This window comes from Toxotes jaculatrix, chromosome 14 (genome assembly GCF_017976425.1).
Source record: "Toxotes jaculatrix isolate fToxJac2 chromosome 14, fToxJac2.pri, whole genome shotgun sequence".
NCBI lineage: Eukaryota > Metazoa > Chordata > Actinopteri > Toxotidae > Toxotes > Toxotes jaculatrix.
The window spans coordinates 10891566-10906253 of record NC_054407.1 but is presented as its reverse complement, the minus strand read 5'-3'; the positions used below and the strand labels follow the sequence as shown (position 1 = coordinate 10906253).

Sequence of the window (14688 nt, the reverse complement as noted above, 5' to 3'; positions counted from 1 at the left end):
AGCTAAATCAGCAAAATTAACTTTTATGACAAATTTTAAATTAAACCTGCTTGATCTTTGTATTTAATCTGATACAATTATGCTGACTTGTTTGCTTTTTCAGCCTCAGAAACTGCAGACACGCAAGACACAAAAAACATGAGAGGAAAGCAGGAGTAAAGTGAACCAAACCAGTAGAATTTTTTTTTTTTTTTGTTCTTAGACAAGGTTGTCCGTACGTTCATTTATTGTTTAGGGAGTGCATGAATTACTCAAGTTATTATGAAATAAATATTTAGTTGGTGATTTTTACAGCCTTTTGCTGATTTATGGTAAGATATATATTAATACACTAAAGCTTTACAAACGATGGTAGTTTTAGTTTGTACTGTAATTATTGCTTAGAATGAAATCAGTGCTTACTATGCACATTTCACTACATTACACTGCAGAGCAGCAAAAGGGCATTTTAAATATCTGTTTTATCATTTTACTTTTCAGTCTTTTCCAATACAATGCACACTCAACACAAACACACACACAGACAGACTGAAGCATGCTTTGATGGCTGATGAATAGTTAAACAGACAAGAGGCGGGAAAAGAGTGACATGAGAGAATAGCTGCAGAATGAAACAGACGATGCTCTGGAGGCCTCTTTTCTGGCTCCTCGTATATTTTAACTTCTGATATATATTTTTTTACTATCCCCCATTCTCTCATATCAGCCTGATATCACTGCTCCTCTATATTCATTTCTCTCTACTTTGTCTGCCCCCTGCACCCTCTTCACTCTCATTACATCTCCAGAATGAGTAGTAGAGATAATATGAGACAGTATAGAGTCGCGCTTTTCATGAAACTGCAGACAGCATTGGTGACTGGCCATCCAGACAGAGGGTCTGAGATTTGAAGAGAAGCAACAGAAAATCTAGAGAGCAGCGGGAGCCTTGTTAACATTTCACATCGGACGGACTCTCTCACTTTTATCCCTGTGTGTTTTTCTGTTTTGTCTGATCACTGACATTCCTCCTGTTTGTTTTGCAGACATTCAACATGTACTACTATGAGTCCAACAACGCCAACCTGTGGTTCATCAAGGAAAGTCAATATGTCAAGATTGATACTATTGCTGCAGATGAGAGTTTCACACAGGTATGGGCGACACACACTCATACAAACACTTGTGTGGCATAAGCTCAAACAGCCACTTACTGCACCTGTGCTTCATATATATTATGCAAACACAGACTGTTGTACATTCACATGTGCATTGTGTACACATACACAACAAAAACTAATGCACGAAAAAAGATTTACATTACAAGATTTGTTTGGGTTTTTTTTACCATCGCCCCAAAAATGAGTTAAAGTTATTCCCATTGTGGCTGTATGCTGACTATCTCTTATACTGATTTCACATTGATTTTAGAGTTAAGTTTCTGTTTGTATGTGGCCATATGATCTTCGAATAAAAGAGCAGCATTATATTAGATATTCATAATTTGCCACATACCTTAAGAAAATGGATCAGGGTTTTAAAATGAGTTGTATTTAAATTTAGATATCTTATTCCATTTCCTTGCAAAATTGTCAAGATATTTAGAATATAATTATTTCTGTCTTTGAAATACAGTCGCTGAATTTCAGGCAACATTTTCCTAAATGGAAAAAAAAGCTTTTTGGACTGGAGTAAAAATGAATGCTCTGACTGAATAGCCGTATTTAAAAGAACTAAGACATGTAAAATGTTCTTTATCCACAGGTCGACGTTGGTGACCGTGTCATGAAGCTAAACACGGAGGTGCGCGACATTAGTAACTTGAGCAAAAAGGGTTTCTACCTGGCCTTTCAAGACCTGGGTGCCTGTATCGCTTTAGTCTCTGTCAGGGTCTTCTACAAGAAGTGCCCCCTCACTGTGCTTAACTTGGCCCAGTTCCCCGACACAATAACAGGTGGAGACACGGCACTGGTGGAGGTCCACGGTGTGTGTGTGAACGCCTCCGAGGAGTTCGAGGCTCCCAAGATGTACTGCAGTGCAGACGGAGGCTGGCTGGTTCCCATCGGGAGATGTGTGTGCAAACCGGGCTTTGAGGAGAACAAGGACATCTGCCAGCGTGAGTGGGGTTGGGGTCCAAGGGACGTGTGTGGGATTTGTTTTAAAGTGTGGGAATGTATGTGTATGTGTGTTTGTATGTGAGACAGAGAGAAGGATCAATTCAGAGACCAAGAGAGAGAAATATGCTTGGTGCTTTCATATATTTGCTTAAATGCGTCTAAATATGGAAAGTGACTTTATCATTGCATAAATTACTCCTGAGAGCATGTTGAATGCACTGGTCTCATGAAGGTTGGCCTTCTGATATGAAAGAAACTCGAGTATCAAAGTATGTGAGATTCCTCAACAGCTTACAGAAGTGCTCTTACAAACAAAACACAGCAATCATCTCCATTCTGCTCTCTGCGATAAATATGAGAAGTGTGTGTGCATCTGTGCAAGCCTGTGTGTGTCTCTCTGGAACGTGTGTGTGCAGAGACATTTCATCACTCTGTGAATTTAGTTGTGAAACTGAGGATGGAATGACAATGACTGTATTTAGGCTACTGATACACTGTGTGTGTGTGTGTGTCTGTGTGTCAGCATGGGTGTCATAACTCTGAGTGACTTTTTTACAGCTCCCAACACTGCAAGGACAGATCTTGCAGAGGAAAGGGTAGGAGTTGCTTTGAGGCATCTCCTCTGTTTTTTTTTTCAAGTGTGTGTGTGTGTGTGTGTGTGTGTTGTCAGAACTGAATATCTCATTTTCCCTGCTGAGTAGTGGAGAGCGGAAAGAGTGTGTGTGAGAAAGTGCTTATTGATGTGTGTTTGTGTTGTAGGAGGAGAGGGAAAGGTATGCCTTAGGAAGCAGATTATTGAGTCGTCAAAACTCCACAGATGGCGTGTGTAGTTTGTGTGTGTGTGTGTGTGTGTGTATACTATGTGTGTGCATGCATTTGAGTGAGAAAGTCGTATTAGACTCACGCCGTCACCTGTCCCCATGGGCTCACTTCCTCCCCGAAAAGAAAATGGAATCATAGATATTCATCACTGCAAACTTGGAATCGGTGCGCATAATGCAATTTCAGTTGTTTTGGAGAATCAGCAGCCAAGACTCCCAGAAAACTTGGCAGTTGGGGCCTTAGAGACAAGTGAATAAGAACAAGCTGTACTCTGCAGTTTGCAGACTGGTAATGTGCGCAGATTGTGGCAGAACTCTGGCTGCATCTCAATCATGAAACACCAACTGTTGAGCTACACGTCTGTCATGTAAAAGGACACGCTGCAGTTTATCTGAGAGGTGATCTCACTGACAGGTTTTCGGATGATTTCACTACCCACAGTGCATAGCTCTATCATATTGCCTGTACTGAAACTTTATTTAAAGTCAGTCTGACACAGCAAAACATTTGACCTCAGTGATCTCCATGACCTCATCAGTCTGCTCCCTGAGTCTTATCACTCCGCAGAGAATAAATAGAGCAATGTAAGCGCATTTAACAAGCTTGCTTTAACTCAATAACAGTCTGCTTGTGTGTATATGTGCATGTGCATGTGTGCTGTGGTCATGTGCAGGAGTAATGACGGCGTCTTATTGACAGTCTGGGGTCAGAGGTCAGGAAATATATGCGGCCCTCGTCTAATAAGTTATGGTCACTACAGATGTGGTGTCCAGTGTCATTAACACAGGAAGGAAAAAAAGCACTTTGGTTTTACTTCATTTCCACGCAGATTTTCTGGTGGCAATTATTCTGAAAACAATCAAAAGACATTTTTCAATAGATTTTAATTCCTTTGTGGTGAACTGAAGCTCCTCCACCGCAGGGTTGTCTGCACCACCTACCCAGTATTAGGAAAAACATTTTTTGTGGGATCTTGTGCAGGATTTGCATCGCAATGAGCTGGAGCATTTGCTGTCCCAAGTATGCCTGCCTAACATGTCTCATATTTGTTTGTTGAATGTGAAATAATGCCAAATCCGCACCCTGGAAACCAGCTTTCTTTTGTTGAAATTACTTTGGTGCATGTGCTATTTCGCCTGCGCGTGCCTGTGTTCTGATATTGTTTGCGTCCCCTCGTCAAAATTTCCAGTAGCCTACAAATGTAACTGCATCTGTAATCAGTCTGCTTTTAACAAAGACATGAGAGGACACAGAGAAGTACAACAACCCAGAGCGTTGCGCTTTAATGTGTCCCAGAGAGAACAAGGGCCAGGCTTTTAAAGAGTCCTCTCAGCTCTCAGCGTCAGCTCCAAACAAAAGGTTCCTGCCCTGACACAGTCTGAGGGTCTTCCATAGGGAAAACACACTCTGCTAATGCATTTAAATCACCCTCTCTCATTTGCTGTCACACAAAGAGATGAAGGGGTGAGGTGGGGAAGAGAGCTGGGGGGGAGGCATTTGTAATTATCACTGTCGTGCAGGTGAACAAGCCTTTTAATGGACACCTTGAATTCTCTGTCTCTTGCTCTTTTTGTGTGTCTGTTTTCTTCTTCTCTGCCATTTAGCCGCTCCGATGCTCATTGTTGTCCTGTTCGAATGTTCTGTGTGAATCTCCTCACAGTGTTTTGGCCTCTCTAGTCTCCTCTTTTTAGCGCCTCTGTGTCGCTCTCTGTCTCCCTCTGACTCTCATTCTCTCTCACTCTGTTTCTCTCTCTCTCTGTGTGTCCCTGTCTCTCTCTCTCTTGGTGTGAGGCGCTAATGGAATCATTACTAGCCTCTCTGTGTTAGACAAACACCAGACACCTCCAATTACAGCCTTTTTTTTCCCCTCAATCTCTGGCTCTCTCCGCTCCTTGCTGCTATTTTCTAACCTTGCTCTGGCGTCTGCTTCTATAATGGGACTGTTCTCCACCTCTCTCCCTCTACAAGCCCCCCATTTTGCTCCTCACCCATCCCTTCTGATATTGTCTTCCTTTTTCACCTCATCATTTTTCCTTCTGTCTCCCTCCTCCTCCTTGCAGTGCTCATCTCCTCTGTCTGCTCTCGTTAAACATTTATAGACCACGGGTTCATCTTTCTCTTTTTCTATTTTCCCACCCCATGCTTGCTTCTTATTCCCTAAAGTGAGGCACAACGTGTTTAAATGTGGGTATATGTTTTGATGCTGTTAATGTCACGATGGATTAGATTTAATCTGCTCAATTGTTTCATGGCAAAAAGGTTTGTTGCTCACACAAAGATGTACAGACAGAGCAAGTGACAACGGACGATGTGAAAAGTGAGATTCATATGGTCTTAATTTTGAGAAACACAAGCACCAATAAACCACTAGGTTGTGACGGAAGCTACCAGTCGTTTTAACAATGATGTTGACATTTCGTTGTTGTTAATAGATAAGGTTGCAGTTGTATATTTTTCTTATTGTAAACAAATTTCTGTTGAGGACCAGAAGAATTTCCATGAAACAATGACGCAACTCTGACTGCAGAAATGACAAAGCAAATGTTGGGGGAAACATTATTCTCCAGACTGAATTGTAAGTTTGCCTGTAATTTACAGCTACACAGAAAGACACATTTTACATGTTCAGCTGACCTGCTGACTAACAGACTCTTTAGGTTGAAACTGGAAATTTACCAGTTGAACACTGTCTATTTAAAAAAAAAAAACAAAAAAAAACGAACCAAATTACCTGGACTTTGCGAGGTTACAGACCTTTGAAACATCATTAAATACCAGTTGGTTTCTAGAAAATTATTAGTAAATTATGGGATCTGTAATAAATAGCCACAGTTATTTAAAAAGATACTTTGGAACTGAATTTTTTCAAGACATTACTCAAACAGAAGGCACTTGTTGAGTGACTATTTTTAGCAGCGGATTGTATACATTCAGTTTACTAGTGAGTATTTAACACAGCAGATGTTTGTTGGATCAACACATTATTAGTTCTACTCTTTATATGGAATTTGTGGACAGTAAGAGAAATACAGTATAGTCAGCCTTATCCTTTAAGGTTTAACACTAAGGTTTATTTCTTTTGTGTGCTGTTTCAGTCACACTGCTGCTCTGATGGCCGTGGCTCTGCTGCTCAATCACCTGAAATCATACTCATCTGCTTTGACACCACTGCAGTTGCATAATCTCTCTCACTCTCTCTCTCTCTCTCATTCAAACACATACTCTCTCTCTCTGCCTCTCTGTCACATACACTTGTACACCCTTGTCACTTCTCCTCCATCCCTCTCTACCCCGTGCAGAGGGCTCTGTATGCAGACGAAGCCCCCCGCCACGTTTGCTCTCTTGCTTTCTTTCCTGTGTGTCTTTGTCTCTTGTGCATTCTGTTTCTGTTCTCCCTCTCTGTTTCTGTCTGCTGCTGTTCCCTCTGCCCCCTCCATTTCCACCTCGAACTCCCTTGCCCTCTTCCGCTGTCTCTCTGTCTCACAGCTGGTAGAGGATGTAGTGAATTCTCTTCTCCTGCTTTAAGCCCTAGGGGTACACGCTGAAGGGCAGGAGTGTGTGTCAGCCTGTATGTGTGTGTGTGTGTGGCTGTAACCAAGTGTGTGTTTGTGTGTGTGTGTGTGTGTTCTGTCCTTCTCTGTGTGTCTGACAGCACCAATTACTGACTCAGTTGCCTGAGAGATGGAGGAGACGGAGTGGAGAAGGACAGACACCTGTCACCTCGACACAAGTTTGCTTGCTCTCATCTCCTCTCTCTCCTTCTCAGCAGGCGAAAGTAATATAGGTCAGCATGACATGTTTGTCTGTCCGCCGGCTGTACCTGTCTAATGGTCACCGTCTTCCCTTTTCTACTTATTCATTTATCTGATTTGTTTGATGCTGCCAGTATGAAACAAGAACTTATTTTACAAGAGGAACTTTTCAAAGTCACAGCACACCCCTCATACTGATTCCACTTAGCTCTCCTGCTGTTCTTTTCACTTCTCAAATTGGACCAAAACCAAACTGTGAATCACTGAGGCAGAAAAGGCCCAATGTGCATCAAATCTGGTGTGAATTGTCATGTCAACTATGTGTTCGTTTGGAACTCTGTGGCTGCAGACACTACGGGTTTCAACTATTGTGATTTCTTTACTGCTACACAACTTGAAATAATATTTTAAAGAAATGGAGAATACACAATTTTTGTATTCATCTGCTCTTTCTGAGAGTGAGATAAGAAGATCTCTTTGCTGTGCAGTAAAGGAATAGTTTGACATGGAAAATATGCTTATTTACTTTCTCTCACACTTTAAGGAGGTAGAGGACAAGACTGATATCACTCTGTAGGGTAAATATGAAGCTACAGCTCATAGCTGGTTAAATTAGGCTTGGTTAGGTAACAAAATCCACCAACTGGCACCTTTAAAGCCCACTTATTAACAAGTTATATCTTGTAATCTGTGCAAAAATCAAAGTGTAAAAGTGACATGTTGCATTGTGGGTTGGGGAGGGAAGTTTGTGCCAGACTACTTCTTGGCTGGGCACAGTAACTTTCTGAAGCGCTGTTGTCACAGTGAGGTTGCCAGGTTTATCACCATTGTGCCTGTGCAGAGCTCAAAACCAAAATCTGTGCTCATCGTCTGGATCTGTTGACTCAAAGTAATAGATGGTTCACAGAAGAACTGTTCTCTGCCACAGCTATTCCTTAAAGGCATAGCCGTGTAACCTTTAAGCCAGGCAAACATCACTTTACACCACTTCACAGGCCCTTATACACTCAAAACCACAATTGAACACGACAATGAGATCATAACGTTTGGGAGGGATAACTAAAGACTGTGCAACGTCATTTTCAAAGGAGGTAAAAAAAAACCTGCAGTCTGATATTTTTGGAAAACATTGCTCAACCTGTGAGGGGGAATTCGGCTTTCTGTCTGCCCAGTGACAAACAGCGATCAAAGGCCTCCCGCTCAGCTGTTCAGTCGATCAGACCTGGCTCTGACCGCAGCACAGCAGGAAAGGCTTTACAGTAAAAGCCTTTGTTTGTTCTCCGCATGAAAACTTACATTCTGCACAGATAAGTGGAAGTTTCATGATACATTGATTGTCAAGGCTCCATCAAGATATGCACTCAGATGCGTACAATGAAAGAAAGAAGATGATGACCACACAAAAGGCTGCATGCATACACACACACACACACACCAAGACACAAAACACTTATATCTTATATATCTCATAAGAGGATTGCAGTCTCTGTTCACAATGAAAGGTCTGAGCAGGGAACAGATGTAGGAAAAGGCTAATCTTCACACCTGTGAAAGAGATTGAGCTCATTTAGAGAGCGAGTGTGTGTGTGTCTGCGAGTGTGTGTGAGTGTGTGTGTGTGTGTGTGTGTTGAAAGCTCAAATAGGGAACCTGCCTTTCTTTATTGCCTCTCTAACACAGAGCTTGATCTCTGCCTTTATCCTTACAGCATAAGTGTGTGTGTGTGTGTGTGTGTGTGTGTGTGTGTGTGTGTGTGTGTGTGTGTGTGTGTGTGTGTGTGTGTGTGTGTGTGTGTGTGTGTGTGTGTGTGTGTGGTCAGTGGGTAAAATGAGCATTTTTATGTTGATCACATACAGACTTGTGAAGGTCAAGGGCTCCCTCCTGCATGTAGTATGTTCTCACACACACACACACACACACACACAGAGCTCTCTCATTTCTTTGCTCTTCTCTTAGTGGCAGCTCAGGGAGCTTGAGAGCACGAAGGTGTGGGTAGGAAGGGAGTGGGCGGCTAACAGAAGGATTTAGACAGCAAGTAAAGAGGTTTTTTGTGTGTATACAGTCCACGCAGTGTGTGTATGTATGTGCGTGTTTGTACACTGCTGCAGGCGTCAGGGCATTAAGCTGTTGAGGTGGTAGGCAGCAAGGTGTTATTACCAGCCAGATGTTCTTAAAGGACAGACGGATATATGGGCAAAGTAAAGGCCAGTCATCTGTCCTTCTACCTGTCTGTGTGAGCGTGTCTTTCTGTTGCTCTGCCTGTCTGACTTCACTTTTCATTTATTTGGATAATGACAGCCACCTTTGCTTTCGCTTCTCCTTTATTCGCCTTTATCTCCACTCTCTCACATGTCCCCTCCTAAACTCCATCCCTTTTCCCTCTCCCTCCTTCTCATCTCCTCTCTTTTGTGTTTGAATAAATGACACACAAAATCACAAAGGCTTAGGTGCTCTCGCTATATTCTCTACACACTATAGTCCCCGTCTACATACCCACACAGCACTGACCCAGATAATGTCTATTCACACGGAGCCTCCCAGCACAGCTCCTCTCTCACCATGGCGGATCGCTCACCAGACATAAGCTGAGTTGCCAAAAGCCACCTTAGCGCCAAGATGGCGTTTGCACTGCTGAAGTGTTAGTCACAACGAATCCCGTGGACATTAAGGTAGCTCTGGGAGACAGGACCTCATATAGTTCAGCCGAGTCTGGTGCAGTGGGTTGAGCTGTGTGAACAACCCCGCAGAGAAAAAGAGGAAAAGCAGGCCAAGGACTGAGAAACTGTTAACGCATGTTTCAACTTTTCACATCCTTATATAGCACTATTCCCTACAGACAAAGGCAGGAAGAGAGGAGAGAGGTGTAGAGGGGAGAGTGTGTCTCCTTCGCATAGAGCTGTCATTAATTGGCGGTGTTTCATATGCCGTTGAGTTCCAGTTAGGGGTAAACATATGTGCACTCATGGGAAAGTTCATAATTTTCACATGTGTAGTGCTGAATTTGTGTTGAGTTTGCTCCATTTAAGATGCAAAGGTTTCAAGAGATGTGAGTGTGTGTGTGTGTGTGTGTGTGTGTAAGACCGAGCAGAGGAGGCATACAGGCAGCCAGTGGGTCTGCTGAACAGGAAACACAGGAACAGGAAAGCAGCCATTGACCCCTTCCCCTTACCCCCCTCCCTCTTCTCTTTCTAGTTTATGGATGGTTTCCAGATGTACAATCGGCCTGTCAGACTGATTGGGCCAGTGTTGCAGTTATTGCGTTATTGCTCAGTTCCAAACACGACGTACAGATGTAGCCACAGTCCAATTTGCTGCTGCTTTCATATGCTGTACAGCTGCACTATTATTCTACAGCCAAGAGGAACCATTCAGAAAATTCAAATAGACTTTTCAGCCCCCAGTGTTGGTCAGAACAAAGGAGCGGTTACACAGAACCTGATGAGAGATGCCACAGATTATGTTTAAATTTTAAATATGGTTGTTTAGAGCAGCTGCTGCAGTATTACAGGTATAAATGGAAATTTTCTACAGTGGCTGCTGAGACGTGAGGAAAAGACACCGCATGAGATGAAAGGGACAGGTGCTCTGAAAACAACAGGAATTTAGTTTGGCCTGTTTATTCAACATGGTCAGCAGCTGCAGCTGACTATCAGCTCATAGATGCAATTAAGGTACTTTAAAACCTTTAGCATCCAACTGATGCAATAGGTGTCAAAAACCACACTCCCTCTCAGAGTCATAACTTCTTAAATTCTGGACACAAAGACAGCACACACATTTTGTTTTTACATCCCACATGATGTACACTTTCCAAAGATATCATTATCGCCGACATCCATCAAGAATAAATGTAAAATAAATCAAGATAAATCAGCTTAGAAATCACAGAAAAAATGTGTTACTGAACTTGCCAGAAAATCTTCATATTTTAAAATTTTCCTCAGTATCAAATGAATCCAGTGATAGATGTCTGTACATGCACAGGCACATTCCAGACGAGAACTGCCAATATCTAATTCAGCATATTTTTAATGGTGCAAGTTTGCCAAAATGTAATGCAGTTATCTCAATTTTTTTTCTGAGGAGGGGCCCACAGCGGCAGACGTTGAAAACCCCTGATCCAAAACATTACTTTTTTTGGAAATGTAAAGAGGTGGTGGATTTTGCAAATTCTACCCATGAATGCGTGATAGGTTAAACTGAATTATTAGTGGAGAACAAGAGGATAACATCTTCTGTTATTAACAAGTGGACAAAATACAAAAGTGTGCAAGGTGTGGGAAATAAAGACACATGTAAAACTCTTCATACAAACATATAAATTAAGTTTTGATCATTTTAAATGAAGCTGATAGTAAATGACGCCAAAAATAACATAAATCATAAACGTTTTTGTGAGACACTTAAGATCTCCTCTCTTCATGGATACTTGCCACTCAGCTGCATCCATTTCTGTGATAAAAGGGCATCATTGAGGTCTGCGAGTGTCATTACCTTTTAAGGCCGCTTCATAAGCTCCTCTGCCCATAGATCTAATTGTTTTGTCGGTTTTTATTTGTCAGATGAAAGGCTCCTGCTGTCCTGAGCTGTGCAGATTTTTATGGAGCACAAAAGGGACATTCAGGGGCAATTTTCCCAAGAGGGGAATCTTTTCTATGAGACATGCTTGGCTTCCCACATGGGACGTCAAGGACATGTTTGAGGTACAGGGGAAGTATTATATTTTGAAATCCTTCATTCATAACAAGGTAATGCTGTATCTGTTAAAAACAATGGCGCTTGAGGACGCAAACACATATATAAATACATTCACAGATATTTATACTTGACACACTCACAAACTAACCCAGCCAAATTCTTTTTAATCCATTATTTTGACATGACCCTGTGCAAGCCAACAATCTCAAGCATTCTCTTTCTTAGCATTTCCTCTGCTTTTGTCCGTTTATAATCCACTGACTATGATGTCTCTGTGATCTTCTCCTGCGGAATGAGGACACAACACACGAGTGCAGATTTTCCTGCTGTCGTCAATTTGCTGAGGGTTTTGTTTAATTTTTTTCCCCTTATGTTTTGGTGAACTTGACCACTGCCCACCCACAGATTAAAGACAATAAGGATACTTGACAAACACATCTGTAAGAGTGTGTGAATGTGTGTGTGTGTATGTCTTTGTGTGCGAGTGACACGTAGAGAAAAGGCACGGGGCTCTCCTTTCCAACTCCGCCTGAGAGAATGAATTATTGAGAGTGATGAACTGAAAATAACGTGGGTGAAGAAAGGAGGCGCGCTGCTCCTCCTACACTCACTCTGCCGGTCACGGGGCCGGCCGATGAGGGCACGTTTACTGTTGTGTGGATCGGAGTGTGTGAGTGCATCTAGGGAGACAGATACATGCATCTGGGAGTGTGTGTTTACAGTGTGTTAAAGCTCTGTGGGTTTGGGTTTTATGGAAGACATTTAAGCTACATGTGTGTTTAAGGAGAAACAATGTGTGTGGTTGTAGTGAAAGTTTAAATCTGTAGATGCAGACTTGTGCTTTGTGTGTGGCTCCTCTGGCCTTTTATCCTGATAGCAAAACAGACAGAAAAATAAGTTATTCAGACTGTGAAGCAAACTCCCAGCAGACTCCTTCTATAGGCCTGTCATGGTCCCTCTCTCTCTCTTTCTCTCTCTCTGTCTCTCTCTCTCGCCCATGACCCCTTTCACATAGAAACGCACATGCACCTGGTATCTATTTAATCTGTTTTTAGACTGCAGTGTAATCATCATGGCTCAAAATTAGTGAGCCCATCAGCTCAGATTACCACTAGAAAAGTGTGTTTGTGTAGATGTGTGTTTGCTTTAATTGCACTGAAATCTATCTCTGTGCTATTTTTTTTTTTTTTTTGGAGGAGTTTGTGTGTGTGTGTGTGTGTGTGTGTGTTTGTGTGTGTGTGTGTGTGTGTGTGTGTGTGTGTGTGTGTGTGTGTGTGTGTGTGTGTGTGTGTGAGCCTGTCAGCAAGAGAGTAAATATTTGTGCAGGGGCTCTGGAGAAGGTCAGGGTCAACGTATGACAGACAGCCCACTGGGAAATAAGACACACATACAAAGAAAGATTCTCACACACACACACACACACACACACACACACACACACACACACACACACACACACACACACACACACAGACAAACAGAGAGAATAAAGTAGAGATGGTCAGAGAGAGTACAAGAAAGACAACACAAAGAGAAAGAGAGGACAGAGTCAGAAAAATAAAACTAGACAGACAGGAGGGGAAACAGAGACAAAAGAAGAGGAAAAAACAGACAGAGAAAGACAGAGAAAACACAGATATGGACAGAATGAGGAAGAGGGGTAACCTCATCCCGTAGTTCCCCTTGGCCGCTCTCAGTAATTGGCTGGTATCCAGAGGACAGAGAGTAGATCAGAAAGCAGCCTGAGTGTACTCATGTGCTTCGTGTACTGGACATCACAAACCATTTCATATCCGGTCTGACCATGTGAGTTTGTGTGTGTGTGTGGGTGTGTGTGTGTGTGTGTCGGTCAGAGAAGTCATAAGATGCCAAAAACACAGTAAGGGTCTGTCCTGAGGTGTCAATCATAGAGGGTTATGTCTTCCATGTGGACACAGCTCATATCTCACGTCCGCTCTGCAGCCATGTGACTCCGCCTGGTCTGTCTATCCAACAAAAGGTTCTTGCAGGCAAAAGTAATTGCTGCTATACAGTCTCTGCTTTTAAGGAATACATCATAGTTTTCAAGGGATCCTCCAATTTGTTGTTTGACCTCTCATGTCATGAACAGTTAGTGGCTGCTGTGGGATAAAATAACTACTAGGCCAATGTTTCTACTATTTTATCATCTCCAGACATACAGTAATTATTAAAGCCTAGTTATTAAAATTATTCTGATTAATTATAACACACATATCACAGGATCTGAAATGGGCCTACATTTGACAATTAAAGTTTCAGTGATAATTAGTCTGGCAGGCTATTTCTACACCTGTTGTTTAGTTGGAAGGATTTTTCTCCATAACAGACGTAAAAAGCCAGTCGGTACAAATTTTAATTATACATTTGGAGCATGTGATATTTGTTAATCGACTGTAATTATGGAGTTAAATGCCTTCTCTTCTTTCAGGCACCACTATGGCCCATAGCTTCCGTTCCTGACATAAACACTTTTTCATTTCCCTTTACTGCCAGAAATGCAATTCTAGAGGAAGCAGTAAAACTGTGACCTAAAATACAGTTCAATTCTGAGTCTACAAATATTGGAATCAGTCGTCAAAGTGAAGTTAGTTCAAGTTTTGTTTGTATTCCACTGAATCCCAGTACACTGTTGGCACACACCAAAAGTGCTGGCGTTCTGTTCCAGTGAGCACCAGCCCAATTGAAGCACTGAAAATCATGAATACTGTATGCCCCCGGTAGATTGCTGTCTATTATAACCAAACTGCCACTGCCAACTTGCATATGCACACACAACACACAATATGACAAATAGTCCCTCAGTGCAATTTACAGATGACCATTTTGGCAAGAATTTTTTGTTTTTACTTCCAACTAAGATCTTAAAATAACTGCAATAAACTTGGCATAACTTGATAACTGGGTTAAACTGGAAGAACAGTTAATGTCTCTGATGAGCAACTGTGTTCTTTTCTTATCCCCAAAGGGAAAGTGTCTAAGAGTTGTTCCCAAAAAGAAAAATAAAATAAAATAAAAATTAAAAAATTTATATTTTTATGTAGCTACTCTAAACAGATTTGGGCCGATATATTTAAAGATTACTTTTCAGGCTAATATAAAGCATTGGGTTGATTTATATCTCTGTAATGGTCATGGCTAATGGGGTGATGTATTAGGGAAGCATTAGCATGTTCATGTTTTTTCAGTGTTCTGTGGATTGTTGTCAATAACCTATGGTCAGATGATTTTAGCAACCTTGTAAACTTGTTACCGTATATATGACTACAGTGAACTCACTGTCTGTTGAGATGATGATGATGAT

The 14688-nt window shown here is 41.9% G+C and overlaps 1 protein-coding gene across 3 annotated transcripts in view; it reads left to right on the top strand.

The window, feature by feature from the left end:
• The window catches only part of epha4b (eph receptor A4b), a 78375-nt gene that overhangs the window by 20576 nt on the left and 43111 nt on the right, over positions 1-14688 (top strand). For all 3 annotated transcript variants that reach the window (XM_041054414.1, XM_041054413.1, XM_041054412.1), the window contains exons 4-5: positions 1026-1133; positions 1744-2095. In XM_041054414.1, coding sequence (XP_040910348.1) covers positions 1026-1133; positions 1744-2095 — 460 coding nt within the window. The remainder of the gene's footprint in view (positions 1-1025; positions 1134-1743; positions 2096-14688) is intronic.